Source organism: Scyliorhinus canicula, chromosome 23 (genome assembly GCF_902713615.1).
Source record: "Scyliorhinus canicula chromosome 23, sScyCan1.1, whole genome shotgun sequence".
Taxonomy (NCBI): Eukaryota; Metazoa; Chordata; class Chondrichthyes; order Carcharhiniformes; family Scyliorhinidae; genus Scyliorhinus; species Scyliorhinus canicula.
Window position 1 is genome coordinate 6,190,324 of NC_052168.1, and position 22,268 is coordinate 6,212,591.

Below are 22,268 nucleotides of genomic sequence, written 5' to 3' on the forward strand. Positions count from 1 at the left end.
GAATTGAACCCGCGCTGCTGGCCTTGTTCTGCATTACAAGCCAGCTGTTTAGCCCACTGTGCTAAACCAGCCCCTGGTGGCTAGACCACTTTGGAATAAAAAACTCAAATTTAAATTGTATTTTTCATGACCGCCAGACGTCTCAAAGCGCTGTATTTCCAATTAGGTACTTTTAAAGTATAGTCGCAGCTTTAATGTAGATAACGCATCATCCAATTCATGTCCCCACAAACAGGTATGGGATAGATAATCGATGTCCCTTTTGCGTGACGTTGATCCAAGGTTGAATATTTGGCCAGGGCGCTGGGGAGAACTCCCCAGCTCTTCCACAAAGTGCCGTGGGATCTTGTAGTGTCAGTGTAGACCTGCGCGCTCAAGCCCTGGACATGGACTTGACCCTGGGACCTCGTGACTCAGATTGCAACCAACTAAACCACGGCTGTCACACGAGGCAGGCACAGAGGCCAAAGCAGTTCTGGATGCCCTTGCGTGAACGAGTTAGCTTCTCTGCCATCTCAACCTTATCTAGCTGCCCTCTGAATGGGTCCGGTAAGCAAGCAAGCAGCAAGCGAGCCCAGCACCGTTTCCTCAGGGCAGCTGGGGATGTCAATAAATGTCCTTCACCAACGAGGAACAAATCGAGAATAACTTTGGAAAAAGTATTGACATCCATCAACTTCCTTCTGTTAAATGTTCCTGTCTTCACACGAAAACTGGCCATGTAAACCTGTCCCAGTGTAATGACGGTCTAACACCAGTCGGAGGGCTGTAGAAAACCCTCCCCTCACCAGCCCCCAGCTGGCTGGAGGTCATAATTACAGCGTGACATGTTTACATAGGTGTCATCATTCTAAATGCGCACACGGTTCTAAATGGAAATATATAAACGGTCAGTGACCCGGGGCCGGGATTGAACCCGGGTCCTTGGTGCCGTGAAGCAGCAGTGCCAACCATTGCGTCACCGTGCTGCCCAATCGACGACTACGGGTTAAGGGTTTCACTGGAAAAAATAGGCCATCGGGCAACATTTGTTTCAGTAAGGGAGTGTTAGATTTGAGGAACAGGTTACTAACAAAAAAAGAGGGGGGAAGGGAGGACAAGGGCAGGCTTTATTTTGTAAAAAAAAAGGAGCTGGGTGAATTAGTTAGTCGCAGGGGAGTAGGGGACTGTTAGTTCCAGAGTTACAGTGAAGAAAGTGATGGAAGAATTGGATGGATCGGCCAATGTGCTTCTCCCCAAACATTTACTGTTATTACATGAAAATCATCACTCAGAGTGCAGCTGTACCCCGGGGAACAAACTGAAACACTGCAAACTTTCAGCATTAGACACCAAGGCTTTGTTCCCCAGGAGCCTGTTGTCATGGTGACCCACCACGACGCACGCATATTACTATTAGCCCTTCAGGGTAAAATTCAAATGCGATTATAATTCAGGTTTTCTTTTCGTAGCATCATAACTCAAGATTATTTTGTTCTTAAGATGCTGAAATGAGACTCTTCTTAACCCTGAAAGGGTCTGGCCTGCAGTGTAGGCCTGGTTTTTTTCCCCTGTGGCGCCAAAGTGGGCTCAAAACGATCTGGTTCATAACAAAGTTGTCATGTCCGAGGTAAATAATGAGGTTTAACTCAAAATGCACCAGCGATAGGTGAGCCTTGGCCGAAACCCTGCTGGGGTGAAAGGGTTACCTGACGGGGAAGGTTGAGCAGTTTGGGTCGATGCCCACTGAGGTTTAGAAGAATGAGAGGTGATCTTATTGAGGCATATGTGATCCTGAGGGGAGAGGCCGGGAGGAAGTTTCTCCTCGTGGGGAAAGACTGGAATCAGGGGCACAGTCTGAAAATTAGGGGTCTCCCATTCAAGATGGAGATGAGGAGAAACCTTTTCTCTCAGAGGGTCTTTAAGTCTTTGGAATTCTTCCCCCGCCCCCCCCCCCCCCCCCCCCCCAGAGAGCAATAGAGGTTGGGTCATCGAATATATTCCGTGTTAGACGTTTCCATGGGGGGGGGAAGGTGCTGGCAGGAAAGTGGAATTGTGGCCAGAATCAGATCAACCATGACCTTATTTAATGGCTCGAGGGGCCGAATGGCCTACCCCTGCTCTTATTTCTTCTGCTCTTGTGAACGGACCGCCAAACTCCAGGGCTTCACAGAACTAATGGTTCGTCATGAGCACGCAGCGAAGCCACGTGCTCGGAGAGAGGTGTCAGCACTCACCGCCTTGGTCGACGCCGTCAGGGTTTCCATCTCCTCGTGTGTCACCCACACGTTGCCCGTGTTCTGGTCACCCAGCGTGGTCCAGTCATGGTGAAGGTCAGCGGGAGGAGGCGGCCAAGGGAGAGAAGGAGACACAGATTCAAAAACTTTACAACGCCAAGGAATTGAGATGTATATAAACATCCGTTTAAACTGATATTCCGTACACTGCCTATTAATACATACTTGGACAGAGCGAGAGAGACAGACTGGACAGACAGGATGAGTGAAAGAGAGAGAAAGAGAAGATCAGATAGGGAGAAAGAGGGGGTCAAAGGGGAAGGTGGGGCCGGGGTCATAATTTTCCCCCCTTGCACTTCATGAGGAGCAGGCAGTGACAGACAGCCAGGTGAGCCAATCAATGTACAGAACAGAACACGACCAATCACAAGACAGGACACCAGAGGGGGGCTTACACCTATAAAACACACGAGGCATCAGCACTCCGCCTCTTTCCACTGGTGATAGCTGCAGTGACAGTCAGGGTGTACAAATCATTTAACACCTTCTACACGTGGATCAGAGCTAGCCTGGTCTAGATAGTTAACTTTAGTTTACTTAGGGTAGTAGAGAGTCAACCCACAGGCAGCTGTGTGTTCTGTTACTAGTGTTCAATAAATCTGAGATTGAACCAACGCCTACTTTTGGTGTATACTTGATCGGTTAACTGCATCGTGTGTGATGTGCCATCAATTAACACAAACGAGTAGTGAACGAAACTGAGGCTTTAATAAGCTAAACAGGAAGCCTCCTGGCCGCTGATCCTGAACTGGAGGTCAGCCACCTTTATACCGAGCCCGAGGGGAGGAGCCACAGGATGAGCCATCAGGCAGTGGTTTACCACAATACATGTAGTACAGTAACAGTTTACCACAATACATAATACACTAACAGTGGTTGACCACAGTGTGCAGTCCGTGATACCCCAGGGTGAACAACACAAGAGGAAGGTGAAGAAGAGGGAGAGAGAGAGAGAGATTGAGAAAAAGAGAGTGAGAAAAAGAGAGAGAAAAAGAGGGAGTGAGAGTGAGAGCGAAAAAGAGAGAGAAAGAAAAAGAGAGAGAGAACAAGAACCAGACAGGGAGAAAGAGAGGGTCAAAGGGGAAGCTGGGGGGGGGAGGGGGGGGGGTCATAAAGCGAGAGGAAGGTGAAGGATAGAGAGAGTGAGAAACAGAGATAGAGAGAGAGAGACAGATGGGTGCAAAGAGAAAGTGGAGAAAGAGAGACGGTGAGAGAAGGTGCAGAGAGAGAGAGAGAGAAAGGAGGTTGCAGAGAGAAAGAGGAGGTTGCAGAGAGGGAGGAGGTTGCAGAGAGAGAGGAGGTTGTAGAGAGAGAGGAGGTTGTAGAGAGAGGAGGTTTGCAGAGAGAGAGGAGGTTGCAGAGAGAGAGGAGGTTGCAGAGAGAGAGGAGGTTGCAGAGAGAGAGAGGAGGTTGTAGAGAGAGAGAGGAGTTTGCAGAGAGAGAGGAGGTTGCAGAGAGAGAGGAGGTTGCAGAGAGAGAGAGGAGGTTGTAGAGAGAGAGAGGAGTTTGCAGAGAGAGAGGAGGTTGCAGAGAGAGAGGAGGTTGCAGAGAGAGAGAGGAGGTTGTAGAGAGAGAGAGGAGTTTGCAGAGAGAGAGGAGGTTGCAGAGAGAGAGAGGAGGTTGTAGAGAGAGAGGAGGTTGCAGAGAGAGAGGAGGTTGCAGAGAGAGGAGGTTGCAGAGAGAGGAGGTTGCAGAGAGAGAGAGGAGGTTGCAGAGAGAGAGAGGAGTTTGCAGAGGGAGAGGAGGTTGCAGAGAGAGAGAGAGAGAGAGAGGAGTTTGCAGAGAGAGAGAGAGGAGTTTGCAGAGAGAGAGGAGGTTGCAGAGAGTGAGAGGAGGTTGCAGAGAGAGAGAGAGAGAAGGTTGCAGAGAGAGAGAGAGAGGAGGTTGCAGAGAGAGAGAGAGGAGGTTGCAGAGAGAGAGAGAGAGAGAGGAGTTTGCAGAGAGAGAGAGGAGTTTGCAGAGAGAGAGAGAGAGGAGTTTGCAGAGAGAGAGAGGAGGTTGCAGAGAGAGAGAGGAGTTTGCAGAGAGAGGAGGTTGCAGAGAAAGAGGAGGTTGCAGAGAGAGAGGAGGTTGCAGAGAGAGAGGAGGTTGCAGAGAGAGAGAGGAGGTTACAGAGAGAGGAGGTTGTAGAGAGAGAGGAGGTTGCAGAGAGAGGAGGTTGCAGAGAGAGGAGGTTGCAGAGAGAGAGAGGAGGTTGTAGAGAGAGAGGAGGTTGCAGAGAGAGAGGTTTGCAGAGAGAGGAGTTTGCAGAGAGAGAGAGAGGATGTTGCAGAGAGAGAGAGAGGAGGTTACAGAGAGAGGAGGTTGTAGAGAGAGAGGAGGTTGCAGAGAGAGGAGGTTGCAGAGAGAGAGAGGAGGTTGTAGAGAAAGAGGAGCTTGCAGAGAGGAGTTTGCAGAGAGAGAGGAGTTTGCAGAGAGAGAGGAGTTTGCAGAGAGAGAGAGAGGATGTTGCAGAAAGAGAGAGAGGAGGTTGCAGAGAGGAGTTTGCAGAGAGAGAGGAGGTTGCAGAGAGAGAGAGAGGATGTTGCAGAAAGAGAGAGAGGAGGTTGCAGAGAGAGAGGAGGTTGCAGAGAGAGAGAGAGGAGGTTGTAGAGAGATAGGAGCTTCATAAGATAGAGGAACAGAATTAGGCCATGAATGGCGGATGTGGATTCCCTCTCGCACATCCTGAGTTTCTGGGACTTGGTGCTCCGGGAGTGCTCGGCCCTTCAATAAAATCCCGTACCATTCGAGACACAGTCGGTGCCGAGGGACTGGTCAGTGATACCATTTCCTGAATGGCCAAACGAAGCTTGAGTCTGTGCAGCGGGTTGCTGATCCCAATCTCACGTTGGATCTCCGTGTCGGACAAGGCTGACATGATGGCTCCACTCTTGACGTTGGCACGACAGGCTGCCACATACCAGGCAGGCATCCCTACCCAAAGCTAGAGAGAGGGAGATAAAAACAGCTTCCTTAAACACCAACACCAAGCAGTTAATAGGCAAGTCCCCCAACTACAGGCCTCTTCTCTATCAGGGAATGGTTCAAGGAAGGCCTTCGTCCCATTGTCTCTGTGTGGGGGGGGGGGGGATTCTCCGGCCGCATTCGCCCGGCGACCTGAGATTCCTGCCCGAGGTTAATGGACCTTTACATGGTCCGCGTCCCGTCCATGGCGATCCTGAGGTGGGCGTGGCCGAAGAATACAGCCCGAGACCTGCCCTTTGCAACTAGGCAACTCGCCCAGTCCCATTCCCCCCTCCAACTTTACCCTTAACCCTGCATTTTATTTACTCTTCAGGTAAGTAGCCAATTTCTTTTGGGAAACATCAACTGGATTTGTCTCCACCACACCGGCACTCAGTCCATTCCAGATTCAAACCACTGGCGCCCTAAAAATGTTTTCCCCCATGTTGCTATTTTATGCCAATCACCTTGTCCACTGGTGCTAGATCCTGACACAGAAAGGGGAGGCCATTTGGCCCATTTTCTAAAGTGGAGTTGAGGATTATCTAATCAGATCACTCAGGATCTCATTGAATGGCGGAGCAGACTCGATGGGCCAAATGGCCGACTGCATAGAATTTACAGTGCAGACGGAGGCCATTCGGCCCATCGAGTCTGCACCAGCTCTTGGAAAGAGCACCCTACCCAAGCCCACACCCCCACCCTATCCCCATAACCCAGTAACCCCACCCAACACTAAGAGCAATTTTGGACACTAAGGGCAATTTATCATGGTCAATCCACCTAACCTGCACACCTTTTGACTGTGGGAGGAAACCGGAGCTCCCGGAGGAAACCCACGCACACACGGAGAGAACGTGCTGACTCCGCACAGACAGTGACCCAAGCCAGGAATCGAACCTGGGACCCTGGAGCTGTGAAGCAATTGTGCTAACCGCTATGCTACCGTGCTGCCCATAGTCTTGTCTGTTCTTATTTCTGATCCATACAACCCTGTAACTCCCTCCCTAATGGCTGTGTGGGAGCATATTCACCAGACGGGTCTGCAGACGTTCAAGAAGGCGGCTCAAGACCTACCTCTCAGGGGCAAGTAGGGATGGGCGATAAATGCCAGCGATGCCCACACCCCGAGGATAAATTATAATTTGGGGCTCCTTTCAAATGCAAAGTGCTCAGCCCTTCTGTCCTAGACTAGATGTATCAATGGAAATTATAGGTCACGTCACCTCCAGCCAAGCCACGACTGTCGGCCCATCCCAAGAAGCAAACGGAAGACCCTGACGACACGCCTCTTCCAGCAGCTCATGCCTGCAAAGCAAGATTTGATTATATTTTTTTAAAGAATGTTTTTATCGGATTCCATTCATTTGCCGAGAACCCATTCCAAAAATTGAGCGCAAAAATAATTTGTATCGATAACCTGCACCCACATGGGACGTACGGGACGGGAAGGATTGTATTCCCCGTGTCCCGCTAAAGGCTGGGGGAAGCTCAATTAACATTGTGTATAAGGTCGGCCAGTTCAGGACCGGCCTCCTCAGGCCCGGCTGGTACCTCCGGGAGCCCTGTCCCGTAAACCAGGGAAATAAATCTTCCTTTTGTTTGTTATAACCCGGTGTGGCATCCACGCGTCTCCACAGAGTTCGGATTTGACAGACACAGGCCCAGTATTTGCCCTCCACTCGTGCCTCCTTCCGCGGCGTCAGAGAAACCCTACAATGCAGAAGGAGGCCATTCAGCCCATCGAGTCTGCACTGACCGCCTGAAACAGCACCCTACCATTGGCCCACTTCCCCAGTGTTTACTGTACCCCTGGTGTTACACAGCCCCAGGACAGTGTTCACTGTACTCCTGGAGTTACACAGCCTAGGGACAGTGTTCACTGTACCCCTGGAGTTACACAGCCTAGGGACAGTGTTCACTGTACCCCTGGAGTTACACAGCCCAGGGACAGTGTTTACTGTACACCTGGAGTTACACAGCCCCGGGACAGTGTTTACTGTACTCCTGGAGTTACACAGCCCTGAGACAGTGTTTACTGTACTCCTGGAGTTACACAGCCCAGGGACTGTGTTTACTGTACACCTGGAGTTACACAGCCCCGGGACAGTGTTCACTGTACCCCTGGAGTTACAGACCCAAGGACAGTGTTTATCGAATTCTTGGAGTTACACAGCCCCGGGTCAGTGTTCACTGTACACCTGGAGTTACACAGCCCAGGGACTGTGTTTACTGTACTCCTGGAGTTACCCAGCCCAGGGACAGTGTTTACTGTACTCCTGGAGTTACACAGTCCAGGGACAGTGTTTACTGTACTCCTGGAGTTACCCAGCCCAGGGACAGTGTTTACTGTACTCCTGGAGAAACACAGCCCAGGGACTGTGTTTACTGTACTCCTGGAGAAACACAACCTCGATACAGTGTTTACTGTACTCCTGGAGTTACCCAGCCCAGGGACAGTGTTTACTGTACTCCTGGAGAAACACAACCTCGAGACAGTGTTTACTGTGCACATGGAGTAACTCAGCCCCTCTACTCCTGTACCCTTACTGTACTCCTGGAGTTATACTGTCCAGACACTGGAATCTTGTGTACCAGTCTGGAGAAGTGTGTACGGGATCCCGAGAGAGATCAGGTTTACCAACTTTTAAAAAATAAGTTTAGAGTACCCAATTATTGATTTTTCCCAATTAAGGGGCAATTTAGCATGGCCAATCCACCTACCTGTCCCATCTTTGAGTTGTGGGGATGAAACCCACGTAGACACGGGGAGAATGTGCAAACTCCACACAGCCAGTGACCCAGAGCCGGGATTCGAACCTTGGTCCTCAGCGCCGTGAGGCAGCAATGCTAACCACTGCCATGTACTGCCCCAGTTTACCAATTTTTTTTTTATAAATGTTTTTATTCAGTTTTCGTATTTTATGTTGAACAAATTACAAATTGTTAGGAGAGAGAAAAAAAAACAAACAAAAACAAACACGCAAAAATTAACACACATATTTACAGGTAAGCATCTTCGTAGTAGTAACTGCGCCCCCCCCCCCCCCCCCCCCCCCCTCAACATGTTTATTTAGCTTGGTTTTGGGCCTTAGCTAGCCATCGAACCCCCGTAACGAACCTGTAGCCCCCCCCCCCCCTCCCGCTACCTTCCCCCGACTATTCTTCCTCTTGTACATTGGCCACAAATAGGTCCCGGAACAGTCGCATGAATGGCTCCCACGTTCTGTGGAAGCCGTCGTCCGACCCTCGGATGGCAAATTTGATTTTCTCCATTTGGAGAGATTCCGAGAGGTCGGACAGCCAGTCCGCAGCTCTGGGCGGTGCTGCTGACCGCCAGCCAAACAGGATTCTACGGCGGGCGATCAGGGAGGCAAAGGCAAGGGCATCCGCCCTCCTCCCCAGGAATAGATCTGGCTGTTCTGAAACCCCGAAGACCGCCACTATCGGGCATGGCTCCACCCTCACTCCCACCACTTTGGACATTACCTCGAAGAAGGCTGTCCAGTACTCCACGAGTCTGGGGCAGGACCAGAACATGTGGGCGTGGTTGGCCGGGCCTCTTTGGCACCGTTCACATCTGTCAGTTTACCAATTTTAAGAGTGATGTGGAAACTTACTTTTTCTTATTTCTCCTGTCCTTGTCCACCGGCCCCCCCAGTTTCGAGAGTCCTAGGGGATCTTGAGAGGACATCTCGGTGTCTGGTGTTCCGGCTGCGAAGAAACAAGAGACAATGTGTTAGCCTTCTGTGCCTGGGGTATTTTTCGAGAGAGACACACACCAGCCAGAAACAGGTTCAGAAATCCACGAGTGCCTAGCGGTGTTCCCCTGCGTGTGCCCAGTTCCACTCTGAATTCAGGGTGGTTCGTACTGTCATGTGAGAGCACCTTTAAGAAATGGATGTTGAAGTAAAGTACCTTTAAGAAATAGAGCAGCTCATATTACTGACATGATGTCAGAGGGTTGGGGGAGCTGAGCTGAGCTCACTTCTGCTTTTGTTCTTCAGTTTTGAGGAAAAGAGCTTGGGTGTGTCTGTGTTTGCAGTGAGCTGGATCTGCTGTGATCTCTGCCAGGAAAGACTATCTCTGAATCATTTGGGTGATTTAAACTCATAATAGTAATGTCTTTAACCTGATGTGTTTCTGTTGTTAAAGGTGAAGTCTTTTGGAGGTTTGAAGGAACATTTTGAGGGATTATTTAGTGTTGTATTATTTTCAGGGTTATCTTTGAAGTAAGTGGTGTTAAGTGATCCAATGTTTATTTAAAAGGTTAAGTTGAATTTGTGGAATAAACATTGTTTTGTGTTTAAAAATCCACGTGTCCATAATTGTAATACCACACCTGGGGAACAAGCCATGTGCTTCAAAAGCAACAATACATTAAAGGGGGCGGTTGGTTGAACACGATACATTTTGGGGTTCTGAAAACGCCGCTCCCATAACAGTACAGACTGCACAAAACAGATTCTTTTACAAATACGTACAGCCCCAGCTCTTTCACAGTGTGAGAGAAACTCAGGCGATGACGGTACAAGAGGCTACCCATCCCATTGTGTCTATGCTTCCCCATTGCTCTTCCCATTTGCCTGGGTTTCCCTTCTCCTTAGTTTTTGAATTGTGCTCGAAAGACCTGTTTTCGAATCTCTCCATGGCCTTTACACCCTCCCATCCTCCAGCCGTAGATCTAGTGGCTGGTGTACAAGGACTCCCAGGTTTTGTTGCACATTCCCCTCCCTCACGCTACAGCCAGTTGGATGATAATCTGCCTTCCCATTTTTTGCTACCAAAGTGGATAACATCACATTTATCCCCCTTATAATGCATCTGCCGTGCATTTTCCCACCCAAATTGTCCAAATCCCACTGAAGTATCGCTCCATCCTCCTCAAAGCTCACCCTCCCACCCAGCAAATTTAGAGATATTACATTCAGTTCCCTCATCTAAATCATGAATATATATTGTGAAAGCTGGGGCCCCAGCGCCGATCCCTGCGGTATCCCACTAGTCACTGTGTCCTATTTGGAAAAGACCCGTTTATTCCTACTCTTTGTTTCCGGACTTGATTCTATCCATCCCGATGTACTACCCCCCAATCCCGTGCGCTTTAATTCCACACACTAATCCTCTCATGGGGAACTTTGTTGAAAGCCTTCTGAAAGTCCAAGTAAACCACATCCATGAATCCCCTCGTCAACCCTACTCATTATATCCTCGAAGAATTCCAGTAGATTTGTCAAGCATGATTTCCCTTTTGTAAATCCATCCGGACTCTTCCCGAACCTGCCACTTTTTCCAAGTGCTCTGCTATTAAAACCTTTTGGAATTTCCCCACTACCGACGCCAGGCTGACTGGTCCATAATTCCCTGTTTTCTCTCTACCTCCCTTTTTTTTAAATAAATTTAGATTACCCAATTATTTTTTCCAATTAAGGGGCAATTTAGCATGGCCAATCCACCTACTCTGCACATTTTTTTTGGGTTGTGGGGGCGAAACCCACGCAGACACGGGGAGAACGTGCAAACTCCACACGGACAGTGACCCAGAGCCGGGATCGAACCTGGGACCTCAGCGCTGTGAGGCGGTTGTGCTAACCACTAGGCCACCGTGCTGCCCTACCTCCCTTTTTAAAGAGTGGGGTTACATTAGCTACCCTCCGACCTGCAGGAACTGATCCAGAGTCGAAAGAATCTTGGAAAATGACAACCAATACATTCATTATTTCGGGGGCCAGTTCTTTAAGTACTCTGGGATGGAGATTATCAGGCCCTGGGGATTTATCGGCCTTCAATTACATCAATTCCCCCAACATCGTTTCTCTACTAATACTGCTTTCCTCCCTCCATCTCACTAAACTCTGTATTCCCCAACATATCTGATACATTATTTGTGTCCTCCTTTGCGAAGACAGAACCAAAGTATGCATTTAGTTGGTATCATGTGAGAGTACCTTTAAGAAACTAGTGTTTATAAATGGGTGTGTATATAAATATCTGTAGTGAGAGTACCTTTAAGAAATGGGTGTTTATAAATGGGTGTGTATATAAATATCTGTAGTGAGAGTACCTTTAAGAAATGGGTGTTTATAAATGGGTGTGTATATAAATATCTGTAGTGAAAGTACCTGTAAGAAATGGGTGTTTACTACTGCAGTGATGTCAGAGAGTGGGTGGAGCTGGGCTGTCTGTCAGCTTTTCACTTTCGTTTTTGAGCAGGCTGCAGGGTGTGTTTTAGTTTTGTTTTCAGTGTTGGAGCTGAAGCCAGACCGAGCAGGTGTACTGCTGTTCGCTCTGCCATCAAAAGACTATCTCTTGATCATTTGGTGAATTCAGAATTATAAATGTTCTCAGTAGTGAATGTAAACCTAATGTGCTTCTGTTAAAAGGTGTTTTTAAGTCGTATGGATGTTAAAAGGAAAGCTTAAAGGATTACTTAGTGTTGTATTCTTTGGGGGTTGTATTTGAATTAATAGTTGCTAAGATGTTCACTGTATGTTTTAAAAAGGTTAACTTGAGTTCATAGAATAAACATTGTTTTACTTTAAAAATTACTTTTCTATTTCTGCTTTACCACACCTGTAGAGTGGGACGTGTGCTCCCCATACCACAATCTAGCAAAAGTTTTGGGTCAAGTGAACTCCATGATACACTTTGGGCTTCTCTAAACCCTGGCCTATGACAGCTGGTCAGCCATTTTCTTTTGTTCCCCTGTTTCTGACTGTAAGGGACCTACAATTGTCTTCACCAATCTTTTTCTCTTCACATACAACAGAAGGAGGATCTGCTGGCGCTAGAAAGGGCACAATGGAAATTCACCAGATTGTTGCCCGGGCTGGAGCGTTTATTACTATTATTAAGAGAGGCTGGGGTTGTTTTCCTTGGAGCAGAGAAGGCTGAGGGGGGACATGATCGAGGTGGACAAAATTATGAGGGACGTGGATGGGGTAGAGAGGAAGAAACATTTCCCCTTGACAGAGGGGGCAATAAATAGGGGGTACAGATTTAAGGCAAGGGGCACGAGATTCAGAGGGAATTTGAGGAAAATCCTTTTCACCCAGAGGGCGGTGGGAGTCTGGAACTCGCTGCCTGAAAGGGTGGTGGAGGCAGAGACCCTCACAACATTTAAGAAACATTTAGATGAGCGATTGAAATGAAATAGCACACAAGGCGGTGTATGGACCAAGTGTTGGAAAATGGGATTAGAATAGATAGGCGCTTGATGGCCACGCGGACTCGATGGGCCGAAGGGCCTGTTTCTGTGCTGTAAAACCCAATTATTCCATCTATGACTCTCAGTCAGGGTGGCGAGTGACTTGGAGGGGAGCCTCCAGGTGGTGGGGTTCCCAGGTATCTGCTGCCCTTGTCCTTCTAGATGGTCGTGGGTTTGGAAGGTGCTGTCTGAGGAGCCTTGGTAAGTTGCTGGGGTGCATCTTGTAAATGGCACACACGGCTGTCACTGTTCACCAGTGGCGGAGGAAGCAAATGCGTGTGGATGGGGTGCCAATCAAGTGCTTTGCCCTGGATGGTGCCAAACGTCTTGCGTGTTCTTGGAGCTGCATCCATCCAGGCAAGTGGAGAGTATTCCATCACACTCCTGACTTGTGTCTTGCGGATGGTAGTCAAGCTTTGGGAAGGCGAGTTACTCGCTGCAGGATTCCTAGTCTTTGACCTGCTCTTAAAGCCACAGCATTAATGTGGCTGGGTCCAGTTCAGGTTCTGGCCAATGGTAACCCCCAGGATGTTGAAACTGGGGGTTTAGGGATGGTAATGCCATTGAATGTCATGGGATGATGGTTGGATTATCTCTCGTTGTGACTCCAGACAATGAGGCTGACTCTTCTTTCTTCCCCATTTATTCAAGCGTTGCGGGCATCACAAGACAAGTGCCTATCACCCATCCAAATTGCCCTTGAAGAGTTAAGAATCAACCACATTGCTGTTGACCTGGAGTTACATGTAGGCCAGACCAGGTAAGGATGACAGATTTCCTTCCCTAAAGGACATTAGTGAACCAGATGTGTTTTTACAACAATAGGTAATGGGTCCCATGGTCACCATTATGGAGACGAGCTTTATATTCCAGATTTATTATTCGAATTGAATTTCCAGCAACTTCCGTGGTGAGATTTGAACCTGTGTTGCTAGATCATCAGCCTCGACCTCAGGATGGCTAGTCCATTATCACTATGCTGTGGATGTTGCATGGCCAGAGGTAGCATCACTACCTCGTAGCCAGAAGCTCTGGGTTCAAGTCCCATGCCTGAACGATGTGGTTCAGCGAGCTGATAATTAATTAGGATTCCTTCCACCACCTCCCCACTGTTGCCCAGGACAAAAAAAGAAGAAAGGAAAATGTGCGTGAAGGTACGCTTAAAGCACCATGTTTTTCATGTCTCACTAATGAGATCTTGAGAATTGTTCGATTAAATGTGAACCATTTATTGTTAAAAACTTGAATTATTTTTTAAAATAAATTCAGAGTACCCAATTCATTTTTTCCAATTGAGGGGCAATTTAGCGTGGCCAATCCAGCTAGCCTGCACATCTTTGGCTTGTGGGGGTGAAACCCACGCAAACACTGGGAGAATGGGCAAACTCCACACGGATCCCAGAGCCGGGATCGAACCAGAAACCTCGGCACCGTGAGGCAGCAGGGCTAACCCACTGCGCCACCGCGCTGCCCTAAAAACTTAAATTATGCACGAATACCAGATACTGCCATGCATGGTGGCGGTCCATGCAGGCTACTTCTAGAGTGTTCTGTCTGAGTCTTTTACCATGTGACTCTAAACATCATACCACGGTCGGCGTTATTCTCCAGTCCCACGTTAACCCTTGCTCTGCCGAGCACCTTCAACATTACAATGGCACGCAGACCATATTACAGCACCCACCTTGTGACGAAGGCTCCCTGCCACCGTGCCCGAGTCGCCCTTTCTCCTTTTTGCCAAACAGGCGGCCGATTGATGACTTGATGCTCTTCTTCTTGGGGACTTTGTGCAGGGAGTCCTGGCTGCTGTTGCTGCTGCTGCTGCCGAGAGCCTCCTGGAAACCTGACAAACTGACAGGGCCGCACAAATATTATCAATTGATTCATTCAGATAGAAGGCCTCCGTCCTGCCCTCAGCACCTCCCATCAAGACCTCCCTCAGTCCCACTGCCTTCAACATGTCAGCCACACAACCACAACCAAAGAAGTCAGGGTGTTTTTGTTTATAAAGTAAAAATATTAATCATATCACGACACTATAGAATTATAATTGATAACACAAAGTTAGAGGGTCCGCCATGGTTCGATGGGTAACACTCTTGCTGGATTACAAGATTTTGGGTGCAAATCGCTCTCATAGAGATTCGAGTTTTACCGAGATTCTGTGGGCGGCATCTAATCCCTGGCCAATTTACTTGGGGACCTCTGTGTCGCACCTGTGTGCCTGGCCCATTTTACGGTTTTCTCAACTCTCGAAAGGGTCACGTTCCAGGGGAGGCCAAAGAAAACGCTCCACGGAAACTCAAACTCTCCTTGAAGCGCGACAGCATTGGATTTATTGACTGGGAGGAGCTTGCTGCCGATCATTCAGAATGGCGGCAACCTGCCCCCCAAGCTGAGTCGCGCTTGGAGTCCAAACGCTTTATAGTGGCGGCAGAGAAGGAAAGCATAGGGAGGAGATCCTGCACTCCGGATCGCACTCGCTCGATGGGACCTCATGCCCCATGTTCCCAAAGATCTGCGGTTTGGTCACATGGAGCCCGGCCCTCCCCTGGGCAGGAAGTAATGATGCTGAGTGTACGCCACGCTCAAATCAAGAGACGGACAATGACCACGATGGGTTGGGCCTGCAGAGCTGCAACACTGAGCCACAGGGCCGGGTGCCCGGAAGGATGAAGATGCAAATGGTTTCTTACCCAAAACCCACTTCACTCCTCGTATAAAAGCTCAGCAGATCCGAGAAGGCGATTCAAACGGAGGTTTATTTATAACCAAAAGAAATGGTCACAACACAGCATACAGCACATATTTCCCACCCAGGGCTGCCGATCATGTCGGTCCCACTTTGGGCCGGCTTCGATGAGCCCCAGCTGTTGGGCCTCCGGTCCTCAGCTGGGGGAGCTTGTATTCTGCGAGCTCCACGAGGAGATCATTCGGGTCATCCCAGTGGGTTTAGTGAAGGTTATTACATTGAGAAACGAGGTGTGGTAGGGCGGCACAGAAGAAGGGGAACTCCGGCAAATTGACACAGAGGTGACTTTCAGTCCAAGAGAGACAAATTCCATGTGCTGCCTCCATTTGGCCTGTACAAATGTTGCTATTAATACCAAATAAACCAGCCTCATGCTCCGACCGAATGATTCTCTAGTAAACACGCAATACACCGTACTGTTCCCTAACACATCGTATAAACGCACCGTGCATTAGCTCGAAACACTGGCTTCAGTCATTACTCCAAGTGCCTCTATTATATATTTCACAGGCTCAGAGATGATGGGCGCCTGTAATTGGAAGCATGGTCCAGCTTCCTAACATTCTTAAGCTGCACAATATTCGGTGCAACTGTGCTTCCTCCCACCCCTCTGTACATCAACCAATCAACGTAACCTTCTATTCCTTTCTCCTTCACGTATTTATCCATCTTCCTCTCAAATGTATCTGTACTGTTCACCTTAACCGCTCCCTGTGGAAGCGAGTTCCACATTCTCACCACTCCCCAGAAGAGGTTTCGCCTGAATTCACGATGGAATGGGATTCTCTGGATTAATGTTCCCTAGTTTGGGTTCTTCGAAAGGAACTGGCTTGAGGTAGTGATATTAGGGGCAGCACGGTGGTGCAGTGGGTTAGCCCTGTTGCCTCATGGAGCCGAGGTCCCGGGTTCGATCCCGGCTCTGGGTCACTGTCCGTGTGGAGTTTGCACATTCTCCCCGTGTCTGCGTGGGTCTCACCCCCACAACACAAAGATGTGCAGGGTAGGTGGATTGGCCACGCTAAAATTGCCCCTTAATTGGAAAAAATGAATTGGGTACTCTAAATTTATATTTAAAAAACGAGGTAGTGATACCAAAGAAGCACACATATGTTGGGCATGTGATGCAAACAGAAGTGTTTGGAAAAAAAGGCAATGTGTGGAAAGTGGGCACTGGGAAGGCCCAAGCTGGCATGGATGGATAATATCAGAACGTGAACTAGCCGCCCGCTGGGACAGCTCGTGCAGGCAGTGGAGAATGGAAATCAGCAGAGAAAGTGTGGCCAACCCTCGGAAGGAAAGACAAGTTTTGGTTTGAAGGCCTCTATTTATCAGCCCTCGGCCCCCTCGCTCCCGGACGGTCCCGCTTTCCACTTACCTGCGCACTTCCCGATTCTCATCCAGAGCACTGGCCTGCAGAGCCTGGGTGACCCGTTCCAGTCGGACAGCCCGGGGGGTCGGAGGAGGGGACGTTTCGCACTGGATGGTGGGCTTGTCTTCACGGGAGTCCTCCCGGGACAGCGAGTTCTGGGAGGGGAGAAGCAAACGTCAGAATAACGATTCTCTCAAAGGGTCGTAAAATTGAACAACTTCCTTTGTCGCGCACACCAAGCATCATGGGATCACGGGACAGTACAGCACAGAAGGAGGTCATTCGGTCCATCGAGTCTGCGTCTGCTCTTGCGAAGAGCAATCCAGTTCGCTCCACCAAACTGCTCTTCCCCACATCCCTGCAAGGTCGAAGCTCAACTTCCTGTCACTGTGGGTCACTGTCTGTGCGGAGTCTGCACGTCCTCCCCGTGTGTGCGTGGGTTTCCTCCGGGTGCTCCGGTTTCCTCCCACAGTCCAAAGATGTGCGGGTTAAGTGGATTGGCCATGCTAAATTGCCCGCAGTGTCCTAAAAGTAAGGTTGGGGGGGGGGGGGGGGGGGGTGTTGGGTTACGGGTATAGAGTGGATACGTGGGTTTGAGTAGGGTGATCATTGCTCGGCACAACATCGAGGGCCGAAGGGTCTGTTCTATGCTGTACTGTTCTATGTTCTATGTTCCCAACATAACGTGTTTCAACATAGTTACAGAAACATGGGCTTAAATTGGCTGAATGGCCTCCTTCTCTGCCTTAATAAATCTATGACACGCACTTCCAGAACAGAATGAGCCCAGTGCAGTGGACTTTTGTTAAAGTTGTCCCGTGATCTCAAAAGGAGCACTCCACATAACTCTATATTTATCATCATTATCACTTACCAATCCAACGTTGCTTAAGACGGCCAAAACCATTAATGTCGAACTTATTGGAAACCCATCAAGAATGGCGAAACCCAAGTCTGTAGGGGGTCAACTTTGCCCTTTTCCTGGGGTCACAGTCCCTGGACTAGAGGTCGGCCCTTAAGATTGAAATCAGGAGACTTTTCTTCACTGACAGAGTTGTGAAGATTTGGAATCCTCAGGCAGCTCTGGAAGCTCAGTACCGAGCATACTCGGAACAGAAATCAATAAATCTTTGGGAGGCGGTGTTGTGGTGATATTGTCACTGGATCAGTAATCCAGAGACCCAGAGCCATGCTCCGGGGACCCAGGTTCGAATCCCATCAGGGCCGATGGTGAAATTTGAATTCAATTTTGAAGGGGTGCAGAAGGAGGCCATTCGACCCGTCAAATCTGCACCGGCCCTTGGAAAGAGCACCCCACTTGAGCCCACACCTCCAACCTACAACCTAGTAGCCCCTCCCTTGATCAACATATATGCAAACGACCGGCTAACCACCACATCTTGCTGATGAGACCTGTTGTGTTACCCCAGCTCGGTCATTCTGCACGCTGGATCTGATCCTTAACATGGAAGTTACAAAGCTGACAGGCTACTGCAGCACATGGGACAACATCCAGTGTATTCCACAACGCCGGGGCCAAAAATGGAACTGCATCACCTACAAGGAAGGCCGGAGAATAAAGCCCCAAGCCAACATACTTGGGAGTGGCTCTGGATTGAAGTCTGTCCTTCGGGGAAGAAAACGGCCAGTCCGGCAATGGTCATCGCAACAATGTTCCATCGCAACTGGAACTCTCCACTCAACACCCCTCCCCTGGCTTCTTGTCCTCGCAAACGTCACTGCCCCCCACCCCACCCCCCCCTACCCCCCCCCCACCCCCACCCCCCCTACCCGCCCCCCACCCCCACCCCGACACGACGAAAACTCCACAAGCTGGTTGAAATCATCCCCGCGCTTACCCACCCCACGGCAGCCTGTTCACCTCACCTACTGCCCAACCTTCCACCTAAGCAGGATCTCCCAGGAGACATCCTACGGATCAAGGAATGGAGAAGACTGGAAGTCACTCACAGGTCCCTTGTGATAAAACCCCACCTATCAAATGGTAGGGGTTTGAACTGTGGTCCTTGCTAAACAGGTTCTGGACAGGAGACGGTTCCTGTGCAGCCAACATCTATCGCTGGGGCCTCAGTACAAACCCCTTCCACACTTGTGGAATGACACCCAACACATTAACAAGGAGCGTTTCCTTGGCGACCTGGTGGGCCAGTGGTTAGCACTGCTGCCTCACGGCACCGAGGACTCAGGTCCGATCCCGGCCCTGGGTCACTGTCAGTGTGGAGTTTGCACATCCTCCCCGTGTCTGCGTGGGTCTCACCCCCACAACCCAAAGATGTGCAGGCTAGGTGGATTGGCCACGCTAAATTGTCCCTTAATCGGAAAAATTAATAATTGGGTACTCTAAATTTATTTTTTAAAAACAAGGAGCGTTTCCTCTACAGACATCGGGGCGGACTAGCAAAATTAAACTCAACACATGTCGGCTTCAGTGATTTGGCATTCGCTAAATAAAAAAACACATCGGCTCGCGGACCTACGCTGGGGCTCCTGCTCCGGCAAAGCCTCGAGTTTAAAAATATTCCACCCTCCTGCACGGGTGTCTAAGCCAGATGACGAGGAGCTTACCGCATTGCCGACACTGAGCCGGTCAGACTCGCGGGCAGGGCTGTGTGGTGTCAGCCTGGGTGTGGAATGCCCGCTATTTGGCGGCGAGGGGCTGGCGAGCGTCGACGCAGTGACGGAGTGCGCGAGCGTGGGGGCCGAGCGATACCGGCCCGACTGTGGTCCCTCCAGGGTCCCGCTGCCCACCCGGCTCTCGATCTCCTCCGCCCGGAGCTCGGTCGTCTCCTTCTCCTCCTGAATCATCCTGAAACACACAAACGGACGAGCATTTCAGCCTGGCCACCTTCCGGGACTGCAGTGGGACTTTGGTTAGGCTACTTCCCTAGATGTCTGCTCGCTAGCGGAATGCTACAGGGGGGAATCATTCAGTCAGTGCAGCAGCACCTCTGCTGTGTTGCTGGCACTGTTGGGCTATAATTACAATGGGGATTACAATCGGACACTCCATTTGTGTTTAGGACCCAGCTTTAAACAGAGCACAACAGAAGGGATGAATCATAGAATCATCTTTGACAGTGGGCAACACGGTAGCATTGTGGATCGCACAATTGCTTCACAGCTCCAGGGTCTCAGGTTCGATTCCGGCTTGGGTCACTGTCTGTGCGGGGTCTGCACGTCCTCCCCGTGTCTGCGTGGGTTTCCTCCGGGTGCTCCGGTTTCCTCCCACAGTCCAAAGATCTGCAGGTTAGGTGGATTGGCCATGATAAATTGCCCTTAGTGTCCAAAATTGCCCTTAGTGTTGGGTGGGGTTACTGGGTTATGGGGATAGGTGTTGACCTTGGGTAGGGTGCTCTTTCCAAGTGCTGGTGCAGACTCGATGGGCCGAATGGCCTCCTTCTGCACTGTAAATTCTATGATAATCTATGAGGAGGCCATTCAGCCCATCAAACTTGCACTAGCCCTTTGAAAGAACGATGCAGTTAATTCTCCTCCCTTTATCCTTCTCAGCAGGGTGGCACAGTGGTTAGCACTGAGGCTTCACAGCGCCAGGGTCCCAGGTTCAATTCCCGGCTTGGAGTCACTGTCTGTGCGGAGTCTGCATGTTCTCCCCGTGTCTGCGTGGGTTTCCTCCGGGTGCTCCGGTTTCCTCCCACAAGTCCCGAATGACGTGCTTGGTAGATGAATTGGACATTCTGAATTCTCCCTCCGTGTACCCGAACGGGCGCCGGAGTGTGGCGACTAGGGGATTTTCACATTAACTTCATTGCTGTGTTAATGTAAGCCTACTTGCGCCAATAACGATTATTACTATTATCACTATAGCCCTGCAAGTTTGGCTTGTCCAGGATTTATCCCTTTTGAAAGTTCCTACTGAATCTGCTTCCACCACCGTTTCAGGCAGCTCCTTCGAGGTCACAACAGCTCACTGTCTAAAAGGAACCCTCATCTCTGTCACCAATTATCTTAAATCTGTGTCTCTCTCTCTGGTTACCAACCCTTCTGCCAGCGTCTCCTCATTTGCTCGATCAAAATTAAAAGAGACAGCCAAAGAGAGAGGGAGTGTGAGATGGAGCGGAAGTGTGTATGCTAGGAGGAGAGTGCTGGCTTTGAATTACACCACTCCATGAAAGATGTAATGTTATCCCTGAGTCCTCTGAAGGGAACATTTCTATTCATTAGTGAGTTCATCAGCAGATTAACATGTACACGCACACAAACATACTCCCTCACTGAGAGGCAGACAGCATCGCTAATGATTGGAAACCACAGCTCACTGGTGTCTGGGAGACAGGTTCGAAAGGCCGGGCTTCCTCGGATGTATCTTCCTCACCTTATTTCCTTGTTGATGGCTTCCAGCTGTTCCTGAAGCATCAGGGCGAGGGTCTGGACGTCCGTCTGTCCGCTTGGCGACAGGACGTCGGCCGAGCTGAATATCGTCTCCCGGTCGTCATCGTCGATGTCCGAGCCGTCCACGTCACTCTCAAATGCTTGGGCGACGTTGGCCAGGACATTTGCCTGTTGGGCACGTTCCCATTCCTGTTCATTCAACGTCTGCACCTGCTCATAAAGGACAACTCGTCAGCAGCAGAATTTAGTCCCAGTCAGTGATGCTTGTGACAATTTCTAGCTGCCGACTACCTACAAGTGTGAACCGAAAATACCCTCCCAAACACCCACATCACTATTGTTATTTTTGATGTGTCTCACTTGCTCCAATTTATTTTTTCCTAATTGAACAAATATTCAACAAAATCCTGCTAAATACTTATACCATAAATTATCAGTGCCACGCTCGCAATGCACTGGATCTAACTCCCAGACACTCGCAAATTACACTGGATCTAACTCCCAGACACTCGCAAATTACACTGGATCTAACTCCCAGACACTCGCAAATTACACTGGATCTAACTCCCAGACACTCGCAAATTACACTGGATCTAACTCCCAGACACTCGCAAATTACACTGGATCTAACTCCCAGACACTCGCAAATTACACTGGATCTAACTCCCAGACACTCGCCAATTACACTGGATCTAACTCCCAGACACTCGCAATTTACACTGGACCTAACTCCCAGACACATGCAGCAAGGGATCTCCCAGGCCATCATGGTGGGGGTCTCTAGGACCAGGGATCACAATCTGAGGATACAGGGTGGACAGTTTAGGACAGAGGTGAGGTAGGACGTCTTCACCCAGAGAGTGGTCAGCCTGTGGAATTCACTATCACGGACACAGGCAAGGGGTGAAGGGGATCAAAGGATATTGGGGGGTGGGTTGGGAAGAGGCTATTGAGTTGAATGATCAGCCATGAGCATATGGATGGCGGAGCAGGCTCAAAAGGCCTATTTTCTATATTTCTATGAGCCCCTTCCCTTCAAACAGCGTTTTCGACAGAAAATGGAAAAATCAGGGAGAAGGAACAGGGTCGAGGGGTCAATTACTAGGGGGTGTAGGTTTAAGGTGCGAGGGGCAAGGTTTAGAGGAGATGTTTGAGGCAAGTTTGTTTTACACAGAGGGTAGTGGGTGCCTGGAACTCACTGCCGGAGAAGGTGGTGGGAGCAGGGACGATAGTGACATTTAAGGGGCACCTTGTCAAATATATGAATAGGATGGGAATAGAGGGGTACGGATTTTAGTTTAGATGGGCAGCATGGTCGGCACAGGCTTGGAGGGCCGAAGGGCCTGT

General features: G+C 49.6%; 1 protein-coding gene across 5 annotated transcripts in view; it reads right to left on the reverse strand.

The window, feature by feature from the left end:
• Positions 1-22,268, reverse strand: part of ppfia3 (PTPRF interacting protein alpha 3) — a 103,756-nt gene that overhangs the window by 17,417 nt on the left and 64,071 nt on the right. For 3 of the 5 annotated variants that reach the window (XM_038783579.1, XM_038783576.1, XM_038783577.1), the window contains exons 13-20: positions 20,905-21,134; positions 19,137-19,377; positions 16,557-16,705; positions 14,114-14,280; positions 8,843-8,936; positions 6,449-6,530; positions 5,002-5,202; positions 2,217-2,279 (exon numbers count right to left, since the gene is read on the reverse strand). In XM_038783579.1, coding sequence (XP_038639507.1) covers positions 2,217-2,279; positions 5,002-5,202; positions 6,449-6,530; positions 8,843-8,936; positions 14,114-14,280; positions 16,557-16,705; positions 19,137-19,377; positions 20,905-21,134 — 1,227 coding nt within the window. The remainder of the gene's footprint in view (positions 1-2,216; positions 2,280-5,001; positions 5,203-6,448; positions 6,531-8,842; positions 8,937-14,113; positions 14,281-16,556; positions 16,706-19,136; positions 19,378-20,904; positions 21,135-22,268) is intronic. The other 2 variants (XM_038783580.1, XM_038783578.1) reach the window with 1 other exon arrangement.